Genomic DNA, 24,175 nt, shown 5'->3' with positions numbered 1-24,175 from the left:
GGTGCTGCACATCTCGTATCTTCACAGCATAGACAATTGCCTTCAAATGACCCCAAAGATAAAAGTCTAAGGGGGTCAGATCGGGAGACCTTGGGGGCCATTCAACTGGCCCACGATGACCAATCCACTTTCCAGGAAACTGTTCATCTAGGAATGCTCGGACCTGACACCCATAATGTGGTGGTGCACCATCTTGCTGGAAAAACTCAGGGAACGTGCCAGCTTCAGTGCATAAAGAGGGAAACACATCATCATGTAGCAATTTCAAATATCCAGTGGCCTTGAGGTTTCCATTGATGAAGAATGGCCCCACTATCTTTGTACCCCATATACCACACCATACCATCAATTTTTGTGTTCCAACAGTCTTGGAGGGATCTATCCAATGTGGGTTAGTGTCAGACCAATAGCGGTGGTTTTGTTTGTTAACTTCACCATTCACATAAAAGTTTGCCTCATCACTGAACAAAATGTTCCGTGTAAACTGAGGGTCCTGTTCCAATTTTTGATTTGCCCATTCTGCAAATTCAGTGCGCCGATCTGGGTCATCCTCGTTGAGATGCTGCAGCAGCTGGAGTTTGTAAGGGTGCCATTTGTGAGTAGCTAATATCCGCCGAAGGGATGTTCGACTGATGCCACTCTCCAGTGACATGCGGCGAGTGCTACGCTGTGGGCTCTTGCTGAATGAAGCTCTTGCTGAATGACAGCCACTGATGTTTCTTCATTAGTGACAGTTTTCATGCGTCCACATTTTGGCAAATCCAACACTGAACCAGTTTCACGAAACTTGGCAAGCAGTTTGCTAACTGTAGTATGGGAGATGGGTGGTCTCATAGGGTGTCTTGCATTGAAATCTGCTGCAATGACCCGGGTACTGCGTTCACCAGACATCAACACAATTTCTATCCGCTCCTCACGTGTTAACCTCTGCGACATGTCAATGGCTGTAAACAAAGATAAGCTTGTAAATAACTCATGAAAGAATAAAGTTACGTTAAAACCAAGCACACCATTGTTTTTCTTGTGAAATTCTCAATAAGTTTGATTTGTCACATGACCCTCTTCCCATTGAAAAAACTAAAGTTGGATCCAAAATGGCCGACTTCAAAATGGCCGCCATGGTCACCACCCATCTTGAAAAGTTTTCCCCCTCCCATATACTAATGTGCCACAAACAGGAAGTTAATATCACCAACCATTCCCATTTTATTTAGGTGTATCCATATAAATGGCCCACCCTGTAGATTAATACAATACTAAAAATATGGATGCATTAAACGTATTCAAGTGTAATACATAAAAATTTTGTTACATTAAAAAAAAAAATAACACAATGTTTGTAACAAGCCCACCGGCCATGAAGCTCAGAGGCATGACTTGGTTACGGAATCATGTCCTTGTGCCTTTTCTGAAGCGGGCCCCACGTTAAGAAGCACGCTGGGCCAGTTGATGGTGTGGTGGTCCTGCTCGCATTTTGCCCTGCTTTTTTTAATGTTCCCTATCTTTCCTCTTTTTTAAGAACTGGTTTGTCACAGGCGGCCAGAGTAGTCTGTCATATTGTGACAACCAGTTCTCACTTCTTTGCTATCCATTTTCTATCCACTTTTCCATACACTTTTCTGGTTTTGAAATATTTTGTAATAATTTTTAATTTAACTTTTTGAACATAAAACAGCAAACACTAACAGACTCTGTGATAAAAAAGTATGTGCCCCCCAAGGGTTGAATACAAATGTTTTTTTTAAACACGGGGGCAATTTTTGTTGGATAAGTTTTAAAAGGTTTAAAATTATCAGTTAAATTTTGTTGGGTTCAGTTATGTGTTGGGTTTACCAAGGTTGCCTATGTTGGAATAAAATAAAAATTCAAAAGGGGGCAAATACATTTTCACACCACATAATTTACTGTAATACATTTTGCCATTTACCTGTGCATTTGTTCCTGTGACAGGTATTTTTTAATCAAATGCTGCCTCTGTCCCTGTGGTCATTATGGCCAAGTTCCACTGTTACTTCATCAAGCCACAGCACTTTTTAAAATAATTCTGGCTAATATAGAGCTTGTTTTGCATACTTTAGACAATGACTTCTGAGGTAGCAGGTAGGGTTTCTTTCCAATTACTCTCACACAGTGTGTGTTTGTCATTAGATGATAATTTATTATAACAATACTTGGCTAATTCCTGTAATTTTTAAACTAGTTTGTTGCTAAGGTTTACACAGTTTAATTTGGCCAAAGCTGTCAAAACATACAAACATCCAAAAAATAAAACTGTAAAACATATGCTCTGACAGGAATTATTTAATAATATGATTGTTGAAATTGTGCATAAATATGTTTATGTAATTTATATAAGCGCTAATAGGCAATATTATGATTTAAATGAGAGAGCTGGTGCTATATCAAGTTGCATCTGGTGCTTTATAGAACATTAAAAAACTGTAATGCACAACCAACATCAGTAATATGAAATTATTTGCCAAACTGTTATCATTCACTGCAATAAATACTTTGGTCTGACAAATATGTAAACAAAACAAACACTTTTTAAAAACTGCCAGGACACTAAATTATTAAGTTATTTACAGTTTTATGTATTTTTGACATGATTTAAAATGCATATTAATTACAATTCCTTCTTAATTCTATGGTTTGTTCATCAAAAATGTTTTCCTAACCTTTTTTAATTTGCTTAAATATTTATTGCTTTTTATGGATCTAAGTACTTTTGATCCAGTTATAGATTTGCTGCTAATCTTTATTACATGAAAAACATTTTAGATTTCTCTCACAAATACAGCAGTTACTTAATGCAGAAAACCAGACACTTAGTATTTCCTAATTTTAAATCCCATGTTCGCTTCACTACGCTTTAGAGCCCTCCCATTCTCTGCTGTGCATACTGAAATATTCTGTAAAGTGAGGACATAGTCTAGAAGGAGATATATCACAGTTTTTTTGTGTTGTGGGAGAAGGAGTTTGGCTAACTGTGGCTGGTAAGTCAGCTCCTGTTGTAATGATCTTTTGCTCACTGTTGATTGCCAGCTCCTGTCCTTTCCAACCCCCTGCCTCAATTATTGTTTTTGATGGAATCTGATGATCAGAAAACACAATTAAAAACAATTAGAAACCATGCTCAAATAAAAACACTAAATTACAAAATTATTTAAATTATGTAAATGTTATTTAATATTATTTCAATGTATTTGTATACTAATCATGTTTTGATTGTAAACAAACACTTTTATATTTTCTCCCATTAGTCTTTTACCATGTCAATGCTTTATCGACCTCCTGGTCCTTACTCAAGAATTTACTGATTTTCTTTCCAAATTATGTTAATTATCAACTAAAAAAGCTTTAACTGTTGAAGACTTAACTATTCAGTATGAAAATAAGCATGATCCACTTATAATCACGTTCGAAAAGGCTATAGATATTACCCAAAATGTAACATGTTAACTTCATTCACAAGGTGCAGGGTTATACTTATAGTTTCTAGAATAATTAAACAAAAAACACACAGCTGGTGGAAGAGTATTTTCTTACAACCCCAAATCAGAAAAAGTTGGGGCAGTATGGAAAATGCAAATAAAACAAAAATGCAGTGTTCCTTACATGTACTTTGACTTTTATTTGTTTTATCTGCTCAACTTCATTTCATTTGTTAATATACCTCCATTCCTGCATTTCAGGCCTGCAACACATTCCAAAATTAGTTGTGACGAGGGCAATTTAGGGCTAGTAATGAGGTGAAAAAACAAAATAATTATGTTATTCCTACGGTGGCCGAGAAGTGCAAAACAAATTAACATTTTAGAAAACATAATGAAAAAAAAAAAAAAAATTTACAAGAGCTGAAACACTTTTACCAATGCCGAAACAAATTTACAAGAGCTGAAACACTTTTACCAATGCCGAAACAAATTTACAAGAGCTGAAACACTTTTACCAATGCCGAAACAAATTTACAAACGGCCGATCTGACGGAAGGGGTAGGTACAATACACAGGAAGTTCTTATTGCTTACCTGCTGTCAATCAAACTGTTTCTCGGGGGTAAAGTGAACGGAGTTTGTGATGGTAACGCTAAACAATGTTTTGTCTATTTTGTGGAAATCATTTTATCCAGTTGACCTGCTTTTGTTTTTCTTGTGGGAAGTCCTTAGATTGTTTGTGCAGACGTTTAGACGTCGCCTGTGCATCTCTATCTACCGTCCGCTCTTCTAAACATCTAAGAAATTCCCACAAGAAAAACAAAAGCGGCCAACTGGCTGAAATAATTAACACAAAATGGACAAAACATTGTTTATTAGGGACGGAACATTTGATACCGAGGCTTTGAAGCTTGTTTCACTTTTGTAACACTCGACTCAGTGTATAGGAGCTTGTATTGAACCAGCAGGAATGTGCGGGACTGATTCAAAGCTTTGGTGCTGCCTTTTATCTCACTGACTATATAAGAGACAGTCAAACTAGGGTTGCCAACCATCCCGTAAAATACAGAATTGTTCTTTATTTAGAGACTAAACGCCGCGTCAATGGGAGACAGGGTGATATGTATGAAACAGAAGGAAACTGCTGCTACCGTGGGAATTAGATAGCGTTAGGTTATTATATTAAGTAGTATTCGCTTTTATTCTTAGTAACGCGGTGTGTGCGCAGTTTTATCAGCATAACGATCTGTTTAATATACTGCTGTATGAGTAGCGCAGTGGGCAGAGTGCGTTGTTTTGCCTAAAATATGGTTCTTACTTATTATTATTAAGAATGAAAATAATACAGTGGGGGAAGTAAGTATTTGATCCCCTGCTGATTTTGTAAGTTTACCCCCTTACAAAGACTTGAACAGTCTATAATTTTTATGGAAGGTTTATTTTAACACAGAGAGACAGAATATCAAGAAAAAATCCAGAAAAAAAACATTAAATAAAAGTTATAAATTTATTTGTATTTAATTAAGGGAAATAAGTATTTGATCCCCTACCAACCAGCAAGAATTCTGACCTCCACAGACCGGTTATGTGCCCATGAGGCACACAAATTAGTCCTGTCCCTGTATAAAAGACTCCTGTCACAGAATCAGTTTCTTCCGTTCAAATCTCTCGACCACCATGGGCAAGACCAAAGAGCTATCAAAGGACGTCAGGGACAAGATTGTAGACCTGCACAAGGCTGGAATGGGCTACAAGACCATCAGCAAGAAGCTTGGTGAGAAAGAGATCACTGTTGGTGCGATCATTCGAAAATGGAAGAAATACAAGATCACAGTCAATCGCCCTCGCTCTGGAGCTCCATGCAAGATCTCACCTCGTGGGGTAAAAATGATTCTGAGAAAGGTGAGGTCAGTCCAGAATTACACAGGAGGAGCTTGTCAATGATCTCAAGGGAGCTGGGAGCACAGTCACCAAGAAAACCATTAGTAACACACTTCGCCGTAATGGATTGAGATCCTGCAGTGCCCGCAAAGTCCCTTTGCTCAAGAAGGCTCATGTACAGGCCCGTCTGAAGTTTGCCAATGAACACCTGAATGATTCAGAGAAAGCTTGGGAGAATGTGATATGGTCAGATGAGACCAAAATTGAGCTCTTTGGCATCAACTCCACTCGCCTCTTTGGTCTTGCCCATGGTGGTCCAGAGATTTGAACGGAAGAAACTGATTCTGTGACAGGAGTCTTTTATACAGGGACAGGACTAATTTGTGTGCCTTTTGTGCACATAACCGGTCTGTGGGGGTCAGAATTCTTGCTGGTTGGTAGGGGATCAAATACTTATTTCCCTTAATTAAATAGATATTCTGTCTCTCTGTGTTAAAATAAACCTTCCATAAAAATTATAGACTGTTCAAGTCTTTGTAAGGGGGTAAACTTACAAAATCAGCAGGGGATCAAATACTTATTTCCCCCACTGTATATGTTAAACACCCTAAATAAAACATTTTGATAATGTTCTCATGACGGTGTAAGACCCGTTATATTTTTTATAGGTGCAACCCTAACCACCCCCCCTCCTCCCCCGCTCAAGTATTTTCAGCACAATCAGGAAAAAGCTTCAAATGCTTTATTGAGGCTTTATCTGCACATCACTATTGTTTAGCGTTACCATCACAAACTCCGTTCACTTTACCCCTGAGAAACAGTTTGATTGACAGCAGGTAAGCAACAAGCACTTCCTGTGTATTGTACCTACCCTTTCCGTCAGATCGGCAGTTTGTAAATTTGTTTCGGCATTGGTAAAAGTGTTTCAGCTCTTCAGTTTTTTTTTTAGTTTTTTTTAAAATTTGTTTTCTAAAATGTTAATTTGTTTTGCACTTCTTGGTCACCGTAGATTCCTAACAGGTGATGTCAACAGGTGATTGTAATCATGGTTTGGTACAAAAGCAGAATCCAGGAAAGGCTGAGTCCTTGATGAGCAAAGATGGACAGAGGATCTCAAGTTTGTCAACAAATGTGTGAGAAAATGATGACAGTGCAAAATATTATCAAACGATTCAGAGAATCGGGAGGAATTTCAGTGCGTAAAGGCCAAGGGCGCAAGCTTAAGCTGAACGCCCGTGATCTTCGATCCCTCAGATGGCACTGCATCAAGAACCTCCACTCAACAATAGCTGATATAACCACATGGGCAAGGGATTACCTTTATCAAGCACTACAATACAGAGTTACATGCACAAATGCCACTTAAAACTTTACTGTGCAAAAAAGAAGCCTTATGTTAACCATGTCCAGAAGTGGCGTCAACTTCTCTGGGCTTATAGGCATCTTGGATGGACCATCACACTGTGGAAACGTGTATTGTGCTCAGATGAATCAGCATTCCAGGTTTTTTTTTTTTTTTTTAATGGACGCCGGACCAAAGACGAACAGGACCATCCAGACACAAGCAACAAGTCCAAAAGCCAGGGTCTGTCATGGTATGGTGCTGTGTCAGTGCCCTTGGTAATTTACACTTCTGTGATGACAGCATTAATGCAGAAAAGTTGAGATCTTAGAGCAACATACAGTCATGTGAAAAAGTTAGGACACCCCATGAGAACCTTTGTCTTTTTGAACATATTTAAACATATAAACTTTATCTGTCAGTACTGTTCAAATGAATCTCAAATTACCATATCTTTAACCAAATAAAACTGAAAAAAAAAAAAAAAAACTTTTAAACACAAGTTTTAAACACAAAAATGGAAATTGATTGTGAGGAAAAAGTTAGGACACCCTATGCCCTAATAGCTGGTATTTCCCCCTTTGGCTGAAACAACCTCAATTAGACGTTTCCTATAACCACCTACCAGTCTCTGACATTGACTGTGAGAAAGTTTTTCCCACTCCTCCATGCAAAATTTCTTCAGCTGTGTGAGGTCTGAGGGGTTTCTTGCATGCACAGCCCATTTCAAATCACCCCACAACATCTCAAATGGATTAAGATCCGGGCTTTGACTTGGCCATTCCAAAACTCTCCATTTTTTTCTTTTGAGCCATTCCTTGGTGTATTTACTGGAATGTTTTAGGTCGTTGTCATGCTTTATGCTCCACTTCCTCTTCAGCTTTAGTTTTTGGACAGATGGTCTTACATTTTCCTCAAACACCCTCTGATACAGTAAGGAATTCATCCTGGGTCCTATAATGGAGAGCTTGCCAGGCCCTGCTGCAGCAAAGAAGCCCCAAACCCTGACATTTCCACTTCCATGCTTCACAGTTGGTATGAGGTTCTTTTGCTTAAATGTCTTCTGTTACTGTGCCCAAATAATTCAACTTTGGATTCATCTGTCCAAAGCACATTGTTCCAGAAGTCCTGGTCTTTGTCTAGGTGTTCTCTGGTAAACTTTAGTCTTGCCCTGACAGCAAGGGTTTCCTTCTTGCACACCTCCCATGAAAATCAAACTTGTGCAGTCTCTTTCTGATGGTAGATGCATGTACCGTGACATCAACTGTGGCAAGAGCTACCTGTAGGTCCCATGATGACATTGTAGGATTATTGGAGACTTCTTTACACATCTTGCGGTCTGTTCTTGGGCTGAAATTGCTAGGATGGCCTGACCTGGCCATGTTGGCAGTTGTTTTAAATGTTCTCCACTTGTGAATTATTTTCCGGACAGTGGAATGGCTGATTTCTAATTGTTTTGAGATCTTTTTAAATCCCCTCCCAGACTTCTTTCTGAAGGCCTCAGAGAGCTTTTTAGATCTCACCATGGTGATACCAGTCACTTCAACAATCAAGAGCAAACCAAACTAATGTCTGAGGTTTAAATAAAACTCCAATGTCCTCTAACCATGGTCTAATCATTGCAGCTGATGTGGTGCACCTGATTCTAATTTTAGACATTTTAAGTAGTAATAATTGTGGGGGTGTCCTAACTTTTTCCTCAAAATAAATTTCCATTATTGTTCATTACATTTTACAACTTGTGTTTAAAAGAAATTAATTTTTTTTGTTTAGTTATATAAGCTCTATCACTCAGCACTGTTCACATAAAGCTCAAATGTTCATATGTTTAAATATGTTCAAAAAGACAAAGGTTTTCATGGGGTGTCCTAACTTTTTCACATGACTGTATGCTGCCTTCAAGACATCATCTTTTCCAGGGACGTCCATGCCTTTTTCTACAAGACAATGCAAAACCACATGCTGCATACATTACAAAGGCATGGCTGCAAATAAAGAGGGTACAGGTACTGGACTGGCCTGCCTGCAGTCCTGACCTTTCCCCAATAGAGAATGTGAGGAAATGCGACAATGACGACCCCGTACTGTTGCACATCTTAAGACGTGTTTGCCGAAAGAATGGGACAAAATAAAACCTGAAACACTAAATCACTTGATATCCTCGGTGCCAAAACGTCTTTTAAGTGTGGTGAAAAGTAATGGCAACATTACAAAGTGGTAAATGCTTTACTATCGCAACTTTTTTTGGAATGTGCGGGCCTGAAATGCAGGAATGGATGTTTAATAATAAATGAAATGAAGTTGAGCAGACAAAACATGAAATATCTCAGGTTCATCCTGTCTGCAATCAAATAAAAGTCAAAGTAAATTTAAGAAACTCTGTGTTTTTTCATTATTGGCATTTTCCACCAAACCCCTGTTGTGTTGTGTAAATCCTATTCATTCAAATTATTCTCCAGGCCACCCAAGGAGGTTGGGGGTCCCTGCGGTGTCTGGTTTCTCTCAAGGTTTCTCCCTTCAATTTTAAGGGAGTTTTTCCATGCCACTGTTGCCCTCTGGGTTTTTGGTCTGTCGGTCCTGGATTTTGTAAAGTTGCTTTGAGACAATGTCCACTGTAAAAAGTGCTATACAAATAAATTTGAGTGGACTTGACACACCCACACACAAACATGTCCTATACTGTATATAAAGAAAAGGCTTGTGTGTGTGTGTGTGTGTGTGTGTGTGTGTGTGTGTTGGCGGGGTGTTGCAGATTAAAGCTTTTACAAGGGCACCTTTACCTGACAATTCACCTGGGGTGTCTAAAGGCACCCCATAATACCAATACCATGTACACTAACACAGCAATTTTTCAGGATGAGACCTAGTACAATTTTCTTTTAATTATGGACACCTATTAATTTAAGTGATTTAAAACATTGACATAGTAATGTGATGATGGAAGGAAATACCAAAGTCAACTGATTGCATACCTTGCATACCTACAGACATATACTATATGGACAAAAGTGTTGGGACACACCTCTTAATCCCTGAATTCAGGCATTTCTTTCAGTCCCATTGCCAAAAGTGCATAGAATCAAGCACCTAGCCATGCAGTCTGCCTTTACAAACATTTGTGTAAAAATGAATCATTTTAAAGAGCTCACTGAATTCAACTGGGGTACTGTAATAATATGCCAAAGTTGCAACAAGTCAGTTTGTGATGTTTCTTCCCTCCTATATATTCCATGATCAACTGTGACTGGTGTTATTAAAAAGTCAAAGCGTTTAGGAACCACAGCAAGTCAATAACTGCAGATTTCCAAACCTCCTCTAACATCACCAACACTGTGCGTTACAAGCTTACATCACCAAGCACAAAGCTAAGCGTCGGATGGAGCGGTGTAAGCGCACCATCACTGGACTCTGGACTGTACTGGACCATGGTAATGTGTTCTGTTGGATGATGAATCAAGTTTTTTTTAACTGGCACTTTGATGGATGAGTTTGGATTCAGCAAATGCAAGAAGAATGTTTTATTTTGACTGCATTGTCCCAGCTGTAAAGTTTGGTCAAAACTGTGGAGTTGTTTTCCAGGGACCGGACTAGGCCCCTTGGTTCCAGTGTATGCTTCAAACTTTGTGGTAACAGTTTGGGAAACAGTTTAGCCCTTTTCTGTTCCAGCATGACTATGCCTCAGTGAACACAGCAACACTTTTGGGATGAACTAGCGATTCCAAGCCAGGCCCTCTAGTCCCACATGACTGTCTGACCTCATAAATTCTATATAAATTCTTTTCTCCATATAGAGTATATCTGTTAAGTAATGGTAATAGAATGTATGTAATCATCATGACAATAAACCAAACTGGGCTTAATAATACATGCATATAACATGCATACTGTCTATACCCTACCTAATGAAAACAGCAGCTGCTTTTATGAATCTCACTCGTAACATTATTTAGCTTTTAAAATATGGCCAAACTTTGGTTTTGTTTGGGTTGGTTTGAAACCAACTGAAGTGTCTTTATATGTATTATAAACCACAAACAGTGTTTAATTTTTTCTAGCACAATGAATACATTTAATGGTTGTCTGTAAAATGCTACAAAGACTGCATCATATAGGTTGAAAAAAGAGGTCCTTTATAAGCCTAATCCCAAACAGAAGCTATTCCCACATTATTCACAGATGAAAAAGCAGTCAGAAGTTTTTTTTGACAGCTTTTGAAATTATTTTTAAATGGCTGTTCCATACTAAGTAAATCACCTTGGTAATATGCCAAGAGTTTGTCTCTCCTAAGATGGAAAACCAAAAGTTAATCTTTAATGAAACAAGATTAAATCCATTACATTTATTGCTATATGTGGTTTATTGTGGGGGGAAAACATTTGTCAATATGTTTATTTAAGTAAGCTGGAATTCCTGTTACTTTGCTGTGACTTACTGACTGGATGGAGAAGAGTTCAGTGAAGTTAGGTTGGGAGTCTTCCAGAAAGGAGCTGTTCCCATAAGCATGATGTGGAAAACTTTCTGTGCCCTTCTCTTCAGGGCTCGACAGCAGGATACCAATTTGAGACGTTCGCACATGATAGGGAAAATTCTTGTTGGCTGCTGATGGACGTGTGATTACCTAAAGGAAATAGTTATTCAAAAGAAAGGACAGAAAGAAAAGACTCAGTAAAAATTGCAATTTCCCTTGAGTTCAGTTGCTATAGACTTAAAAGGCTGATGTAGGTTGACACAAATATACTTCATTGTTGACAGACTTTATTTAAAAGACAAAACTCGGAAAACAAATCTGCTTTAAACTGCTTTAGGACTGCTAGCATTTGTTCTTCATAACATTTACATTAACAGACCAGCATCATGGACTTCCTAACTGTAGCTTTTGGCTATACAAAATAACTATCATGCACAAGGGTTAAATCAACCATCTTATTTTGAGGAGACTTGGACCAAACAAAAGTTTTTTTTTTTAATTCAAATTAGAATTAAGAAGTAAGTGTTACCTGTCTAAGCTTTATTTATTTAAGCTTTACCCCTATCTTATACTCATGTAATACTGTGCTTTAAATCTGGATAAATTTATAACCATGTTACGTAAACACAGAAAAGAAAGCCTATAGTATGTGTAAGGGAGAGTAACATGGGACTAGGAACTTTGTATGACTGCATATCGCAACTGTTTAGGCTAACTTGTTATTCAGTAATTACTGTTGCATAAATTGACTAAACCAATTGTGCCTCCAAGTAATAAATATCACGGTCAGTAATGTCAAATGCTGTACTCCAGTTATAACAACCTACGTTTCCCAGTCACCTCAGCACTAACACCTGAAACTCCCAGGTTTAGAGCACATCATCAAAGTGCTTCAAAAGAGCCTCTGCCCTTCAGTTCCGTGCACAACATCAAATTTCCCATGTCCTTTGTTCTGTGTTCTTTTCTTGCACTTTCCTAGTTCCATAGCTTTGTCTTTGTTAATCATAGTGGTGACACTTAAGGCGGTATTGTTAGAGAAACCATAATTGGTACCATAATGGACATAGCCAACATTGAAAATATTTTTTTGCTATTTTGTCTGTTAAACAAAGGTAAACTAACAAATGGCAGATTTCAGTGTTTATTGCATTTTTAGACACTTTTCTGGAAATGGGGTTTGTATTTTGTAAAGTATGTTCTCTTGATTCTAGTATGAATGCTCAATGAGAAATTAGCTCGTACTATTAAGCATTTAGCAATACTTGCACTAATGTTTCTACCTTGTTAGGTCCTACTCCACACCTAACCAAAATATCACATGATCCAGCGCTCAAAGTCACAAAACTTTGATGTATAAAATATCATAGTTTAATATCAAAATTTAACATTGCACAGGTACTTTCAGTGTTAGCTCACACTGACCTCAATGTGCAAGTGCATCACAAAATGAACAATGCTAGAAAAAAAACTTACTAAAAAGACAGTGTGGGCATAAAGATGAATACCAAGCTGAATGCCATTTACAATCTTCTCCCGAGCCCATCGAGATATACCAAAGTTGGCAATTAGTGCCATCACTGGTACAGCAAAAAACCTGGCAGAAAAGTTTATTAAAAATGCATTATTACTGCTGTAAAGTAATTTACATTGCTTATTAGTAAGTACAGTAAATGCAGTATAGTAGTTGAACTCTTACACTCACCAGAGAGTGTAGGCAGCAAAGAAAGGGATGTAGAATGGCTGTTTCTCTGGGTAATGTTTAAGTGACACAAGTACTGCATAGCAGAACCAGACATATGCAAGGAGCTGGAGGCCCATCAGCCCATATCCAGCAGGGCTGTCATAAGCATAAAGTACCTGACCTGGATCAAAAAACTACAAATATATTGTATAATGTGAATTAAATCAAGTTAAGTAACATTGATAATAAAAAATAATATAAAATGTACCGCTTGATAGTTATATGCATTTCACTTGAACTGTATTACGTAAGGTACACATTACACATCTGTAACTTTAATGTACTTTACAGTACAAAAACCCTTTTGGGCTTAACCAAAACAATGATGCTAATTAAAACTGACTTTTTAAATTATTTAACCCACTTAAGAAAATTGCATTAAAAATACTAAAAATATACACACTGCAGCCATTATATTAGGAACACAATCATACTGTGTGCATAAACACAATATTGTGGGGAAACAGTTTACACAGTTAAAAAGTTAACAAAGGCCTTCTTTAACACTCACATATTTAGGTGTCTTATTATGCTAGACCCTGTTCTCAAATTTAAGATTCAGACATTTTTCATCAGGTCAATAAAGTCATTACAAATAAACATTTTAATGCATAGACATGTATAAACAGTTAATTGGTATTGCAATAACAGTGTATAATTAACTATTAAGTCATGAAAAGTTAAATCAGTTTGATGTAGTTTAAAGTAATAACCAAGGCTTAATATTGAGTTTACTATGTTAGTTATGTATATACAGTAGACCCCTGAGTTACCAACTGTTTACCATACGAACATTTTGGGTTACAAGCAATCTTTTTCAACTTAACGTACGAACAAATTATTTTATAATTAAAGATTTAAGTCAAGGGTCTTACTGTACTTATTAACGGTACAGTAAATTATTGTGAAGCTGTCAGCCCCTAGTTTTTTGTCATATAAATAATGTCATAAAATTACCAACTATTTATAACTCAAATTTGTATCAATTTAACTAAATACTCAGATTACTTAGAATTTTCAATCAACAACATTTAATTAGTAATGAAAAAAACATTATTTGTTTAACAAGACGAAATGTTAACAATTCATACATATTTATCCCGTTTCTTCAGAACTTTACTGAGCCACAATATTGGCCTATTCTAAGGTCCTGGCAGGAAGGATTTGACTGAGCCGCTTAAGAATGTAGATTTTTAGCATGTCAATTTAAATCAATCCTACTTTAGCATTACTTTAGCAATGTGCATTGGATCAATAAACTACCCCTAGTTTACATTTAGGTAAGTTTAGAAGAGTGGCCTGATCTAGGTAGTAGGGTATTTTTATCAACTGAACTCTGATGTATGGTTTGTACTTTTTGGATGTAAGTTTACAAGTTAACTGATATGTGCTTGCCTTTGAAACAATTTCAATTTGTTCGATCTTTGCCATACTGACACACCTCACATGGTCTTTTTATCCTAGTAATGTAAATAAAAACAGCCTGAATATTTTACACAGGTGTCGACACTTAACAAAGAGATGTTTTACAATCACTAGGGCTACAAATACTTTTATGTTTACAGTACTTTGTTTTTACTAAATTATTGAATTGAGTTGGCCCTTTATTTTTTAATAAGACATAATGTACAACTATACAGATCAATATATATTTTAAATATGCATATAGGAGCTAAATACTTTAAGGCACTGTTCTGTAAATTTTAAGCATGTTTCTTAATTTTGTTGTTTGTCATATATTTTACGTAAGCTGAACATATACAATTTACAGTTAAATGAGTGTGTAGGCGAATTGTAGATCTTTTTTACCTCAGCTTCATATATGAAGAGTATAATATAGGTAATTGTGTAGACGGTCATGTAGATGGATAGCTTGATGGAGCCACTGTGACTTATTCTCGCTCTAAATCAAATAAGACATTCTGTTAAAGTTTACAAAATAAATAAATATTAGGTTACTTTGTCTAAAGTGTAGAATCTATAGGTAAACACAAAAATGCACCCACCGTGAATTATTAATCTAGGAAGTACCAGATGCCCTATGTTTAAGATTATCTCAATTTATGTGGGTTTCTGAAAGTCAGATAAGAATGTCTGCTTTCCAGAAAGAGCAAAACATTTGAATCTTGAAAAGACAATGGAAACGTTTTAAGAAGGAACCACATCTAAAAGGTAATTTCATTTATAAAAATGTGGTCAATATCATTGGTATTCTATAGTTAAATATTAAGTACATCATGAAACCTTGTGGAGCAAGGTTTTCAAGAATTAAGTAATCAGACTGAGAGCCTTAAAAACATAAATTGACATCTGTTATGATGATTAAACCAAAAGAGCATTTTGAGATAAGCCAACAAAATAAAGCTTATCAAGGAAGAGGTAGCAATCAACCATATGAAAAGTCTAGGAAAGATCAATAAAAATTGAACCTGTGATTTGGCCTTTATTAAAAGAGAGAATACATCATTAGTGATCTTTAGAAGTGCTGTGGTGGTAGACAACAGGATTAGGATGAAGATAAAATATTGAACAGATCAATGTATTGTAATAATTGATTAATTTAACTCAAAAAATTAGGCAGTAGTAAAAATAACAGAAATTTCCCAATAATTATTCACATCAGATGGATCTCCAAATTCGAAAACAGCTGTGGCACATTCCCATATGGAAATGCAAACATGTCTTAAAATGTGCAACAGTATGGGGTTGTTGGTGTCACACTGTTCATTTCAAAATTCTCTACACATTCTTTATTGGGGACAAGACAGGACTGCAGGCAGGCTAGTCCAGTACCCATACTCTCTTCTTCCGCAGTAATACCTTTGTAATGTGTGTTGCATGTGGCTTTGCATTATCTTGTTAACAAATGCATGGACGTCCCAAATGTCTCAAAGGCAGCATATTTTGCTCTAAAGTCCTAACAAACTGCATTATGCTGCTATCACAGAGATGTTAATTACCTTTGCCAAGGGCACTGGCACAGCCCCATACCATAACAGACCCTGTTTTTTGGACTTGTTGCTGATAACAGTCTGGGTGGTCCTTTTGTCTTTGGTTCGAGAACAGTGTCCATTTCTTTAAAAAAAAATCTGAAATACTGATTCATCTGACCAAAAAGTTTTTATTGTGTGATGGTCCATCCCAGATGTCTCAGAGCCCAGAGAACTTGATGTCGCTTCTAGACATGGTTAACATAAGGCTTCTTTTTTGCACAGTAAAGTTTAAAGTGGAATATAATCCGTATTGTAGATTTGCTATAAGTAATTCCTTGCCCCTGTGGTTCTATCAGCAAATGGTTCTTGATGCAATGCTGTCTTAGGGTTTGGAGATCACAGGTGTTCGGGTTAGACTTGAGCCCTAGCCTTTTACACTCTGGAATTCCTTAAATCATTTGAAGATATTATGTATTATAGAGGGAGATACATGCAAATCCATTCCCATCTTTTTTGAGAAACAATTTTTTTTAAGCATTTAAATTGTTTTATCACACATTAGTTGACAAACTGATGATCTGCTTTTGTTCTAAATCATGATTACAATCACGTATTGACATTACCTGTTTGAGATCACATAATTATTATTTTTTTTATCCTATTACTAGCCCTAAATGGTCCCCCTACCCAACATTTTTTTAATGTTTTGCATGCCTGAGATTCAGAAATGGATGTGTATTAACAAATAAAACAAAGCTGACCAGACAAACTTCTTTTGATTTAGTTTACCATGTTAGTTGTAGAAATTTTGTTTAGGTCACTAGCTCACTGTGATTGGTCTCCGGCTAATTACCCACAGCTGCACTAATAAGCTAATGGGATTTAAGAAGGCAGATTGGGAACAGTCATTGGAGACTACAGTAGACCCTTGAGTTACAAATCGTTTACCATGCAAACATTTCGGGTTACGAGGGATCTTTTTCAACTTAACGTGCAAACTAATTTTGGATTACGAACCGAAGTTCGCGAAACACGTGATGTCACGAACAAATTGACTCAGACCATCTCTCTCTCTCTCTCTCTCTCTCCCTATATATATATATATATATATGAAGTAAACAAACATTTGGACAGCAGACTATATTAAAATGGCCCCAAAGAATGTGCAGCATAGTGGTGAGAAAATGAACAAATCTATTATTATTTGTTGTTGTATAATTACTCCTGCCAGTAGCTGTCACTGTGTATCAGACAGTGGGGACAGTGAGTGAGAGAGAAGAAGGAATTCGCTGAGTAAAGTATTCTTTCTTTAGTGCAATAACACCTTCAAAATACAATGCTATTGAAATAAAGAAGGAGATAATAGAGAAATATGAGTTATTGTTGTTTCTGGTAGATACATTTTATTAAAAAAAAAAGAAGGAAATTTATTAAGGTGTATGGTACAGCACGCGTACTGTACTGAAATGTGTGTTTTTTATGTACAGTACAGTACTACTGTGTATTGTTGTTTATTACTGTTTATTACAGTAATGTCTATTCTATAATTTAGGATTTAAGGAAAAATATACTTGTATTTACAACAAAAAATACCATTTAAGACATTAGAAAGGTTAGGTAAGGGGGTGGTTTGGGAGGTCTGGCACGGATTAATTCTATTTACATTATTTCTTATGGGAAAAAGGTTTAACTAACAAACATATAGACTTAAGAACAGCCCTTCGGAATCAATTAATTCGTAAGTCAAGGGTCTACTGTATTTTGAATTTGACTCTGATTTGGTTTGCCCCTGTTTGCTCATGTTTGTCAGGTTTGTCTCTTATTAGTCCGTGCTTTTTGTTAGTTCATGATTCTTGTTTGTCTTGTCTTAGTGTAGTTCATGTTTAGCTTTGTTCATGTGTGTTTAGCCATAGTATAGGGTTTAGCATTTAACTTAGTTCATGCGTGTTTAGCTTAGCGATTAGCATTAGCATAGGTCATGTTTTAGTGTCTTGTCTTGTTCAATCCTGTTTTGTTTCTTGTCTATTGTTTAAAATAAATCACTGTTAAACATCTCTGCATGTGTGACCGCCCCTCCTGTCTAGTCTAGCCCTAAAGCATGTTACACAAACACGATGAACTTAACACAATCAGTAAAATTGAAGATTGTGTAAATGACATAAAAGACTGGATGTCATGTAACTTTCTTTTACTTAATTCAGATAAAAAAGAAGTACTATTTGTTGGATCTAAGGCTGCGAGAGACAAGTTGTCTAACCTGGTGCTAAACCTAAACACTTTCTCTGTTACTCCCAGCTCAGATGTAAAAATCTTGGGTGTCATAATAGATTCAGATCGCTCCTTGGATGTTCCTTGGAGTTCCTTTTTTCATTTGCATAATATCTCTAAAATAAGAAATATACTATTTGTTAATGACGCTGAAAACAGATCCATGCATTTAAAACTCAGATTATTGTAATGCTCATCTCACTGGATGCTCTGGTAGAGCCATAAACAAAATCCAGTTGGTTCAAAATGCAGCAGCTCGAGTGCTAACTAGAACTAGAAAGTTTGATCATAATAGTCCCATTTTATCATCTCTACACTGGCTGCCAATTAAATTCCGCATTAATTACAAAATATTTTACTAACTTATAAAGCGCTACATGGCCAGATGAATCAGCATTCCAGGTCTTTTTTTGGAAAAAATGGACGCCGTGTGCTCTGGACCAAAGACAAAAAGAACCATGCAGACTGTTATCAGCAACAAGTTCAAAAGCCAGGGTCTGAGCCTGGTCAGTAATGAATTATTACTTTACTGAAATATTACAATTACTTGATAAGTATTGTATGGCTAGTGATATACTCACCACTGCAATTAAATAACTGTATACACACATTAGGAAAGAGCCAAGATCTCTTACCTAGTGACAGTAAAGCCTTTTCCCAAGAGAATCAGCATCAGGAGAAACACCAGAAAACTAACTGAAAAAAGTAATTTGCCTAGAGTGATAGGATAAACAGAAAGTGACAACACAAATCCATTACAACAATCTAATACATTACCAACACATAGTTAAAAACATAACATTTGTCTTAATGAAAATCAGTTTTCAAACTTTGGCATCTTTATGAAAACAATATACACAGATCAGACATAACATTATGACCACCTTCCTAATATTGTGTTGGTCCCCCTTTTGCTGACAAAACAGCCCTGACCCGTCGAGGCATGGACTCCACTAGACCCCTGAAGGTGTGCAGCAGATCCTTTAACTCCTGTAAGTTGCGAGGTGGGGTCTTCATGGATCGGACTGGTTTGTCCAGCACATCCCACAGATGCTGCATGGGAAACCTGATGATTTGCTAATGGTGGTACTTCCGGTGGTACGCACGCTGAGACGCTAGCCTAGTTGTTTGTTTGTAGCCTTTAGCTAAATAACTTTTTATATACGTATGTTTTAAACATATAATTTATACGTTAATCTTCCGTGTGTTGTTGATTTAGTTTTATTTTGTTTATCGTAAAAAAGCGCTTGTGTTTACTAACGTAAATTCGTGCTGTGTTGGAAACTAGGAAACTTCTGCTACCGGCATCCGAACGAAGCCGGTTTTGTTTGTTTTTGTACTTCAGCGCATAAACATCATAATTATCCAGAATTAAAACCGTTTTCGGTCCGCACGAAGCACGTTTGTGTTTGGTTGTGTTCTGTATTTCAGCTCTTAAAACACCTCTGTTTTGTGGGGAGTTATAACCGTTTCTGTTCGTAGGAAGCGCGTTTATTTGTTTTGTACACCAGCGCATAACACCGTTTTCCTTTAGAATTACAGCCGCTTTTGTCCGAACGAAGCGCATTTGTGTTGCTTTGGTTGGTGGTTTTTGTATTCCAGCTTATCATCGCCTGTTTCATCCGGAATTAAAGCCGTTCTTCTGTGACTACCAGCAGAAGCGCCGGTGAATCCAACATAAACATCATCTCCAACTCATCTTGTAAAGCTAAGTACATTTCTTTGTTACTATGGCCCCAGCAGGAGCTTTGTATCCATGTTCTGAGTGTAATATGTTCAGTTATTCCTTCTCCGTGTTTAGTGATAACTTTACATGTGATAAGTGTAGATTAGTTGTTAGTCTGACGGAGAAGATCTCAGTGTTAGAAGGGCGCATTCGGGCGTTAGAACAGACTACTACTAGTGAGGGCTTAGATTCAGCTGTAGCAGTCCCGAATGCCAGCAGTTCAGGTACAGAACCCCAGACTCCGGCATTAGAGCCCTCACAGCGGGGCGACTGGGTGACGTCTCGGCGACATAGTCGTAGGGAAAAGCACCGACCATCTCAGTTGCACGTGTCCAACAGGTTTTCCCCACTCAGTGAGCCACCCGCTGAGAAGCCTGTTAATGTAAGTGCTCTGGTTATAGGAGATTCTCAGCTCCGACACGTGCATATTGCAACCCCCATAGAGACACCAGCAACCATAGTCACTTGTATTCCGGGGGCCAGGGCGCCTGACATCAGAGCAAACCTGAAAGTGCTGGCTAATGCTAATCGTAGATTTTCGAAGATTGTTATCCACGTCGGCACTAATGATGTTCGTTTACGGCAGTCTGAGGTTACTAAGAGTAATGTTAAAGAGGTGTGTGAGTTAGCTAGGTCGATGTCTGAGGCAGTAGTGTGCTCTGGCCCCTTACCGATTCGACCCAGTGGCGAAACCTACAGCAGGTTGTTGTCGCTGAACCGCTGGATGTCTAAATGGTGCTCAGAAAACTGCATCGATTTTGTAGATAACTGGTCCACCTTTGAGGGAAGGCCTGGTCTTTTGAAGCGGGATGGTGTCCACCCCACGTGGGAGGGTGCTGCTCGCATTTCTTGCAGCATAGGTGACAGGCTTTACCACCGCGTTAGTGTAGCGGCAGATAGTGTTAAATGACTATCCAGAGCCAAGACCAGGCAGCAGACTAACAGGCCTAACCGACTGTCTGCGAGTCGCCATCGGATGTCACCCGGAATCCTTAGGTCACAAACCATTGAGACTGTGTCTGTTTACCGTGGCAGGTGTAAGCCAAAACAAAATCAAAAAGTATGTCATAATAACTTAATTAAAATTAATCTAAATGAGCATCATGAAAACCATAGTAAAGCTAAACTAAAGTTAGGACTTCTAAACATCAGGTCACTTGCATGCAAAACAGTAATTGTAAATGAAATAATTACAGATAATTGTCTTAGTGCCCTGTGTTTAACCGAGACCTGGGCTAGACCTGATGAGTATCTAGGTTTAAATGAAGCATCTCCTCCGGGTTACAGTTATGAACATAAGCCACGTCTTAGCGGTCGTGGTGGAGGAATAGCCGCAATTTATGATAAAGACATAGGTCTTACTGTAAAATCAACTCCCATAACAAACTCGTTTGAAGTTCTTATCTCTGACATAACCAATAAATGTTCATCTGATAAAAATAGTATGTTTAAACTGGTTACTGTTTATCGACCCCCTGGTCCTTACTCAGAATTTCTTAACGAATTTGCCGATTTTCTTTCTAAATTAGTCTTATCAACTAAGAAAGCTCTAATTGTTGGTGACTTTAATATTCATTATGAGGATAAGTGTAATCCACTCAAAATTGCGTTTGATTCTATTTTAGAATCCTTAGGCATCACCCAAAATGTAACAGGACCCACTCACCGCTGTAAACATACCTTAGATTTAATACTTACTTATGGTATAAACATAGACAACCTGGAAATTATACCACAGAATGACTTAATCTCTGATCACTCCCTACTAATATATGAAGTGTCCCTGTCCAATAATATACAGCAACCAAATTGTTTTAAATGTAAGCGCACTATTACATCTGCAACTGCAGCAGCGTTCATAAACTGCCTACCAGAATTACCAAATATATCAGCATCAGAACCTAAAGAACTAGATCAGGCAACTCAAAACCTAGAGACCGTACTGTGCACAACCTTAGATAACGTAGCCCCACTCAAAACTAAACTGATTAGGGAGAAAAAACTTGCTCCATGGTACAATGACCACACATGCGCACTTAAACAAGCAGCACGGAAATTAGAACGTAAGTGGCGTCACACTACACTGGAGGTGTATAAGATTGCTTGGAAAGATGCTCTAACTGAGTATAAACATGCACTTATAAAAGCTAAATCTGTATATTATTCATCCCTAATAGAGAAAAATAAAAACAATCCTAGATTCCTTTTTGAGACAGTGTCCAAATTAACTAAAAACGTCAATGAAACTGAATCTAATATACCGCCTGACTGTACCAGCGATGATTTTTTAAAATTCTTTAATGACAAGATAGAAAAAATACGACTTCAGAGTCAGAGTGTGTCACTTGCCAATGTTAAGTATGGACTCACTCCGAGCAGCATTGGTGATAATAGTAACGAGTTAATCCAACTAAATTCCTTTAATCCAATCTCCCAAAATGAACTAACTGTGTTGATTAAATCATCGAAGTCATCATCGTGTATACTCGATCCTGTTCCAACTCGTTTACTTAAAGATTTACTCCCAGCTATTGTAGAGCCCCTGCTTACATTAATCAATGCATCCCTTAGCCTTGGGTATGTACCTAAATTGTTTAAAAGTGCTGTTATTAAACCCCTGATTAAAAAACCTAATCTTGATCCACATGTTTTATCTAATTATAGGCCAATTTCAAACCTTCCTTTTGTCTCAAAGATATTAGAAAAAGTCGTTTCCAAACAGCTATGTTCTTATTTGAATGAAAATTGTATTCATGAAAAATTTCAATCAGGATTTAGACCCAACCATAGTACCGAAACCGCATTAATTAGAGTAGTTAACGAGTTGTTAATGTCTTCTGATAATGGATGTGTCTCTTTTCTTGTTCTATTAGATCTTAGTGCAGCGTTTGATACGGTCGATCATAACATTTTACTGGAGAGGCTAGAAAATACAGTAGGTGTTAAAGGACTCGCACTCTCTTGGTTTCAATCATATTTGACTGACCGCTCTCAATTCGTTTATGTAAATAATAAATGCTCAGAAACTACAAAAGTAAAGTGTGGTGTTCCACAGGGGTCGGTACTTGGACCGCTATTATTTACACTCTATATGCTTCCACTAGGTGAAATTATTCATAAACATGGCATAAACTTTCACTGCTATGCAGATGACACTCAGCTGTATATATCAGCCAAACCAAATGATACTGACACAATCAGTAAGATAGAAGATTGTGTAAACGACATAAAAAACTGGATGTCGTGTAATTTTCTTTTACTTAATTCAGATAAAACTGAGGTTTTACTTGTTGGCTCTAAAGCTGCAAGAGACAAGTTGTCTAACCTGGTGCTAAACTTAAACACGTTCTCTGTTACTCCCAGCCCAGATGTAAAAAACTTAGGTGTCACAATAGATTCAGATCTCTCCTTTGATACACACATTAATAATATTACTAGAGTTGCTTTCTATCATTTGCGTAATATCTCTAAAATAAGAAATATACTATCTGTTAATGACGCCGAAAAACTGATCCATGCGTTTATAACTTCTCGGTTAGATTATTGTAATGCTCTTCTAACTGGATGCTCTGGTAGATCCTTAAACAAACTCCAGTTAGTTCAAAATGCAGCAGCTCGAGTGCTAACTAGAACTAAAAAATTTGATCATATTACTCCTGTTCTATCATCTCTACACTGGCTGCCAGTTAAATTTCGCATTGATTACAAAATACTTTTACTAACCTATAAAGCGCTACATGGTCTGGCTCCACAGTATCTGAGTGAGCTTATTAATTACTACAACCCAGCACGTCCACTTCGTTCACAAGATGCAGGGTTACTTATAGTTCCTAAAATTAAAAAGACCAAAGCTGGTGGAAGAGCATTTTCTTACAAAGCTCCACAACTTTGGAATAATCTTCCTGCCTCTGTTCGGTATTCGGACACAGTCTCAATGTTTAAGTCTAAACTGAAAACATATTTATTTTCTCAGGCTTTTGATTAATATAGACAAAGGCGCAGAGCTTGGGGGTTCTTGGTCATAGAAACTTGTGGTGATCAGGGATGTTGGGTCGCTGTCGTTCTGCCTCTCTTGTCCAATCACTCTGGTTTGGGTAGGAGAGGTGGGCGCTGATGTCCTGTGAAAGCCTTCATGACCTTGTTACCTGCTCGCTCTCCCTTTTAGTTATGCTATAATAATTAGGGCTGCCGGAGTCTAAAACTCTCTGTAAAACTGTTTGTCAACTAGCATTGTACATTATTAACTACATTCTCTGTTGTTTTACCCCGAGGGCATTCTGATGGAAACCTGTTTACCCGCCGAGGTTAAGGATTAAAGTCGAGACTGCCGGGACAACGATGCTGCACCTGTCAGATGTGACGGGTCTGGAGTAATTGCAA

At 37.4% G+C, this 24,175-nt stretch overlaps 1 protein-coding gene across 1 annotated transcript in view; it reads right to left on the bottom strand.

Annotated features, from left to right (window-relative positions):
- Positions 1–2,582: 2,582 nt before the first annotated feature.
- The window catches only part of tmem145 (transmembrane protein 145), a 47,178-nt gene continuing 25,585 nt past the window's right edge, over positions 2,583–24,175 (bottom strand). Inside the window, exons 10-15 of the mRNA XM_062985872.1 lie at positions 18,705–18,783; positions 14,678–14,771; positions 12,830–13,002; positions 12,601–12,721; positions 11,092–11,277; positions 2,583–3,093 (exon numbers count right to left, since the gene is read on the bottom strand). Coding sequence (XP_062841942.1) covers positions 2,866–3,093; positions 11,092–11,277; positions 12,601–12,721; positions 12,830–13,002; positions 14,678–14,771; positions 18,705–18,783 — 881 coding nt within the window. The 3' untranslated portion in view covers positions 2,583–2,865. The remainder of the gene's footprint in view (positions 3,094–11,091; positions 11,278–12,600; positions 12,722–12,829; positions 13,003–14,677; positions 14,772–18,704; positions 18,784–24,175) is intronic.

Source organism: Trichomycterus rosablanca, chromosome 23, assembly GCF_030014385.1.
Source record: "Trichomycterus rosablanca isolate fTriRos1 chromosome 23, fTriRos1.hap1, whole genome shotgun sequence".
NCBI lineage: Eukaryota > Metazoa > Chordata > Actinopteri > Siluriformes > Trichomycteridae > Trichomycterus > Trichomycterus rosablanca.
The sequence above is the reverse complement of the archived record's forward strand: the minus strand, read 5'-3'. Positions and strand labels throughout refer to the sequence as shown.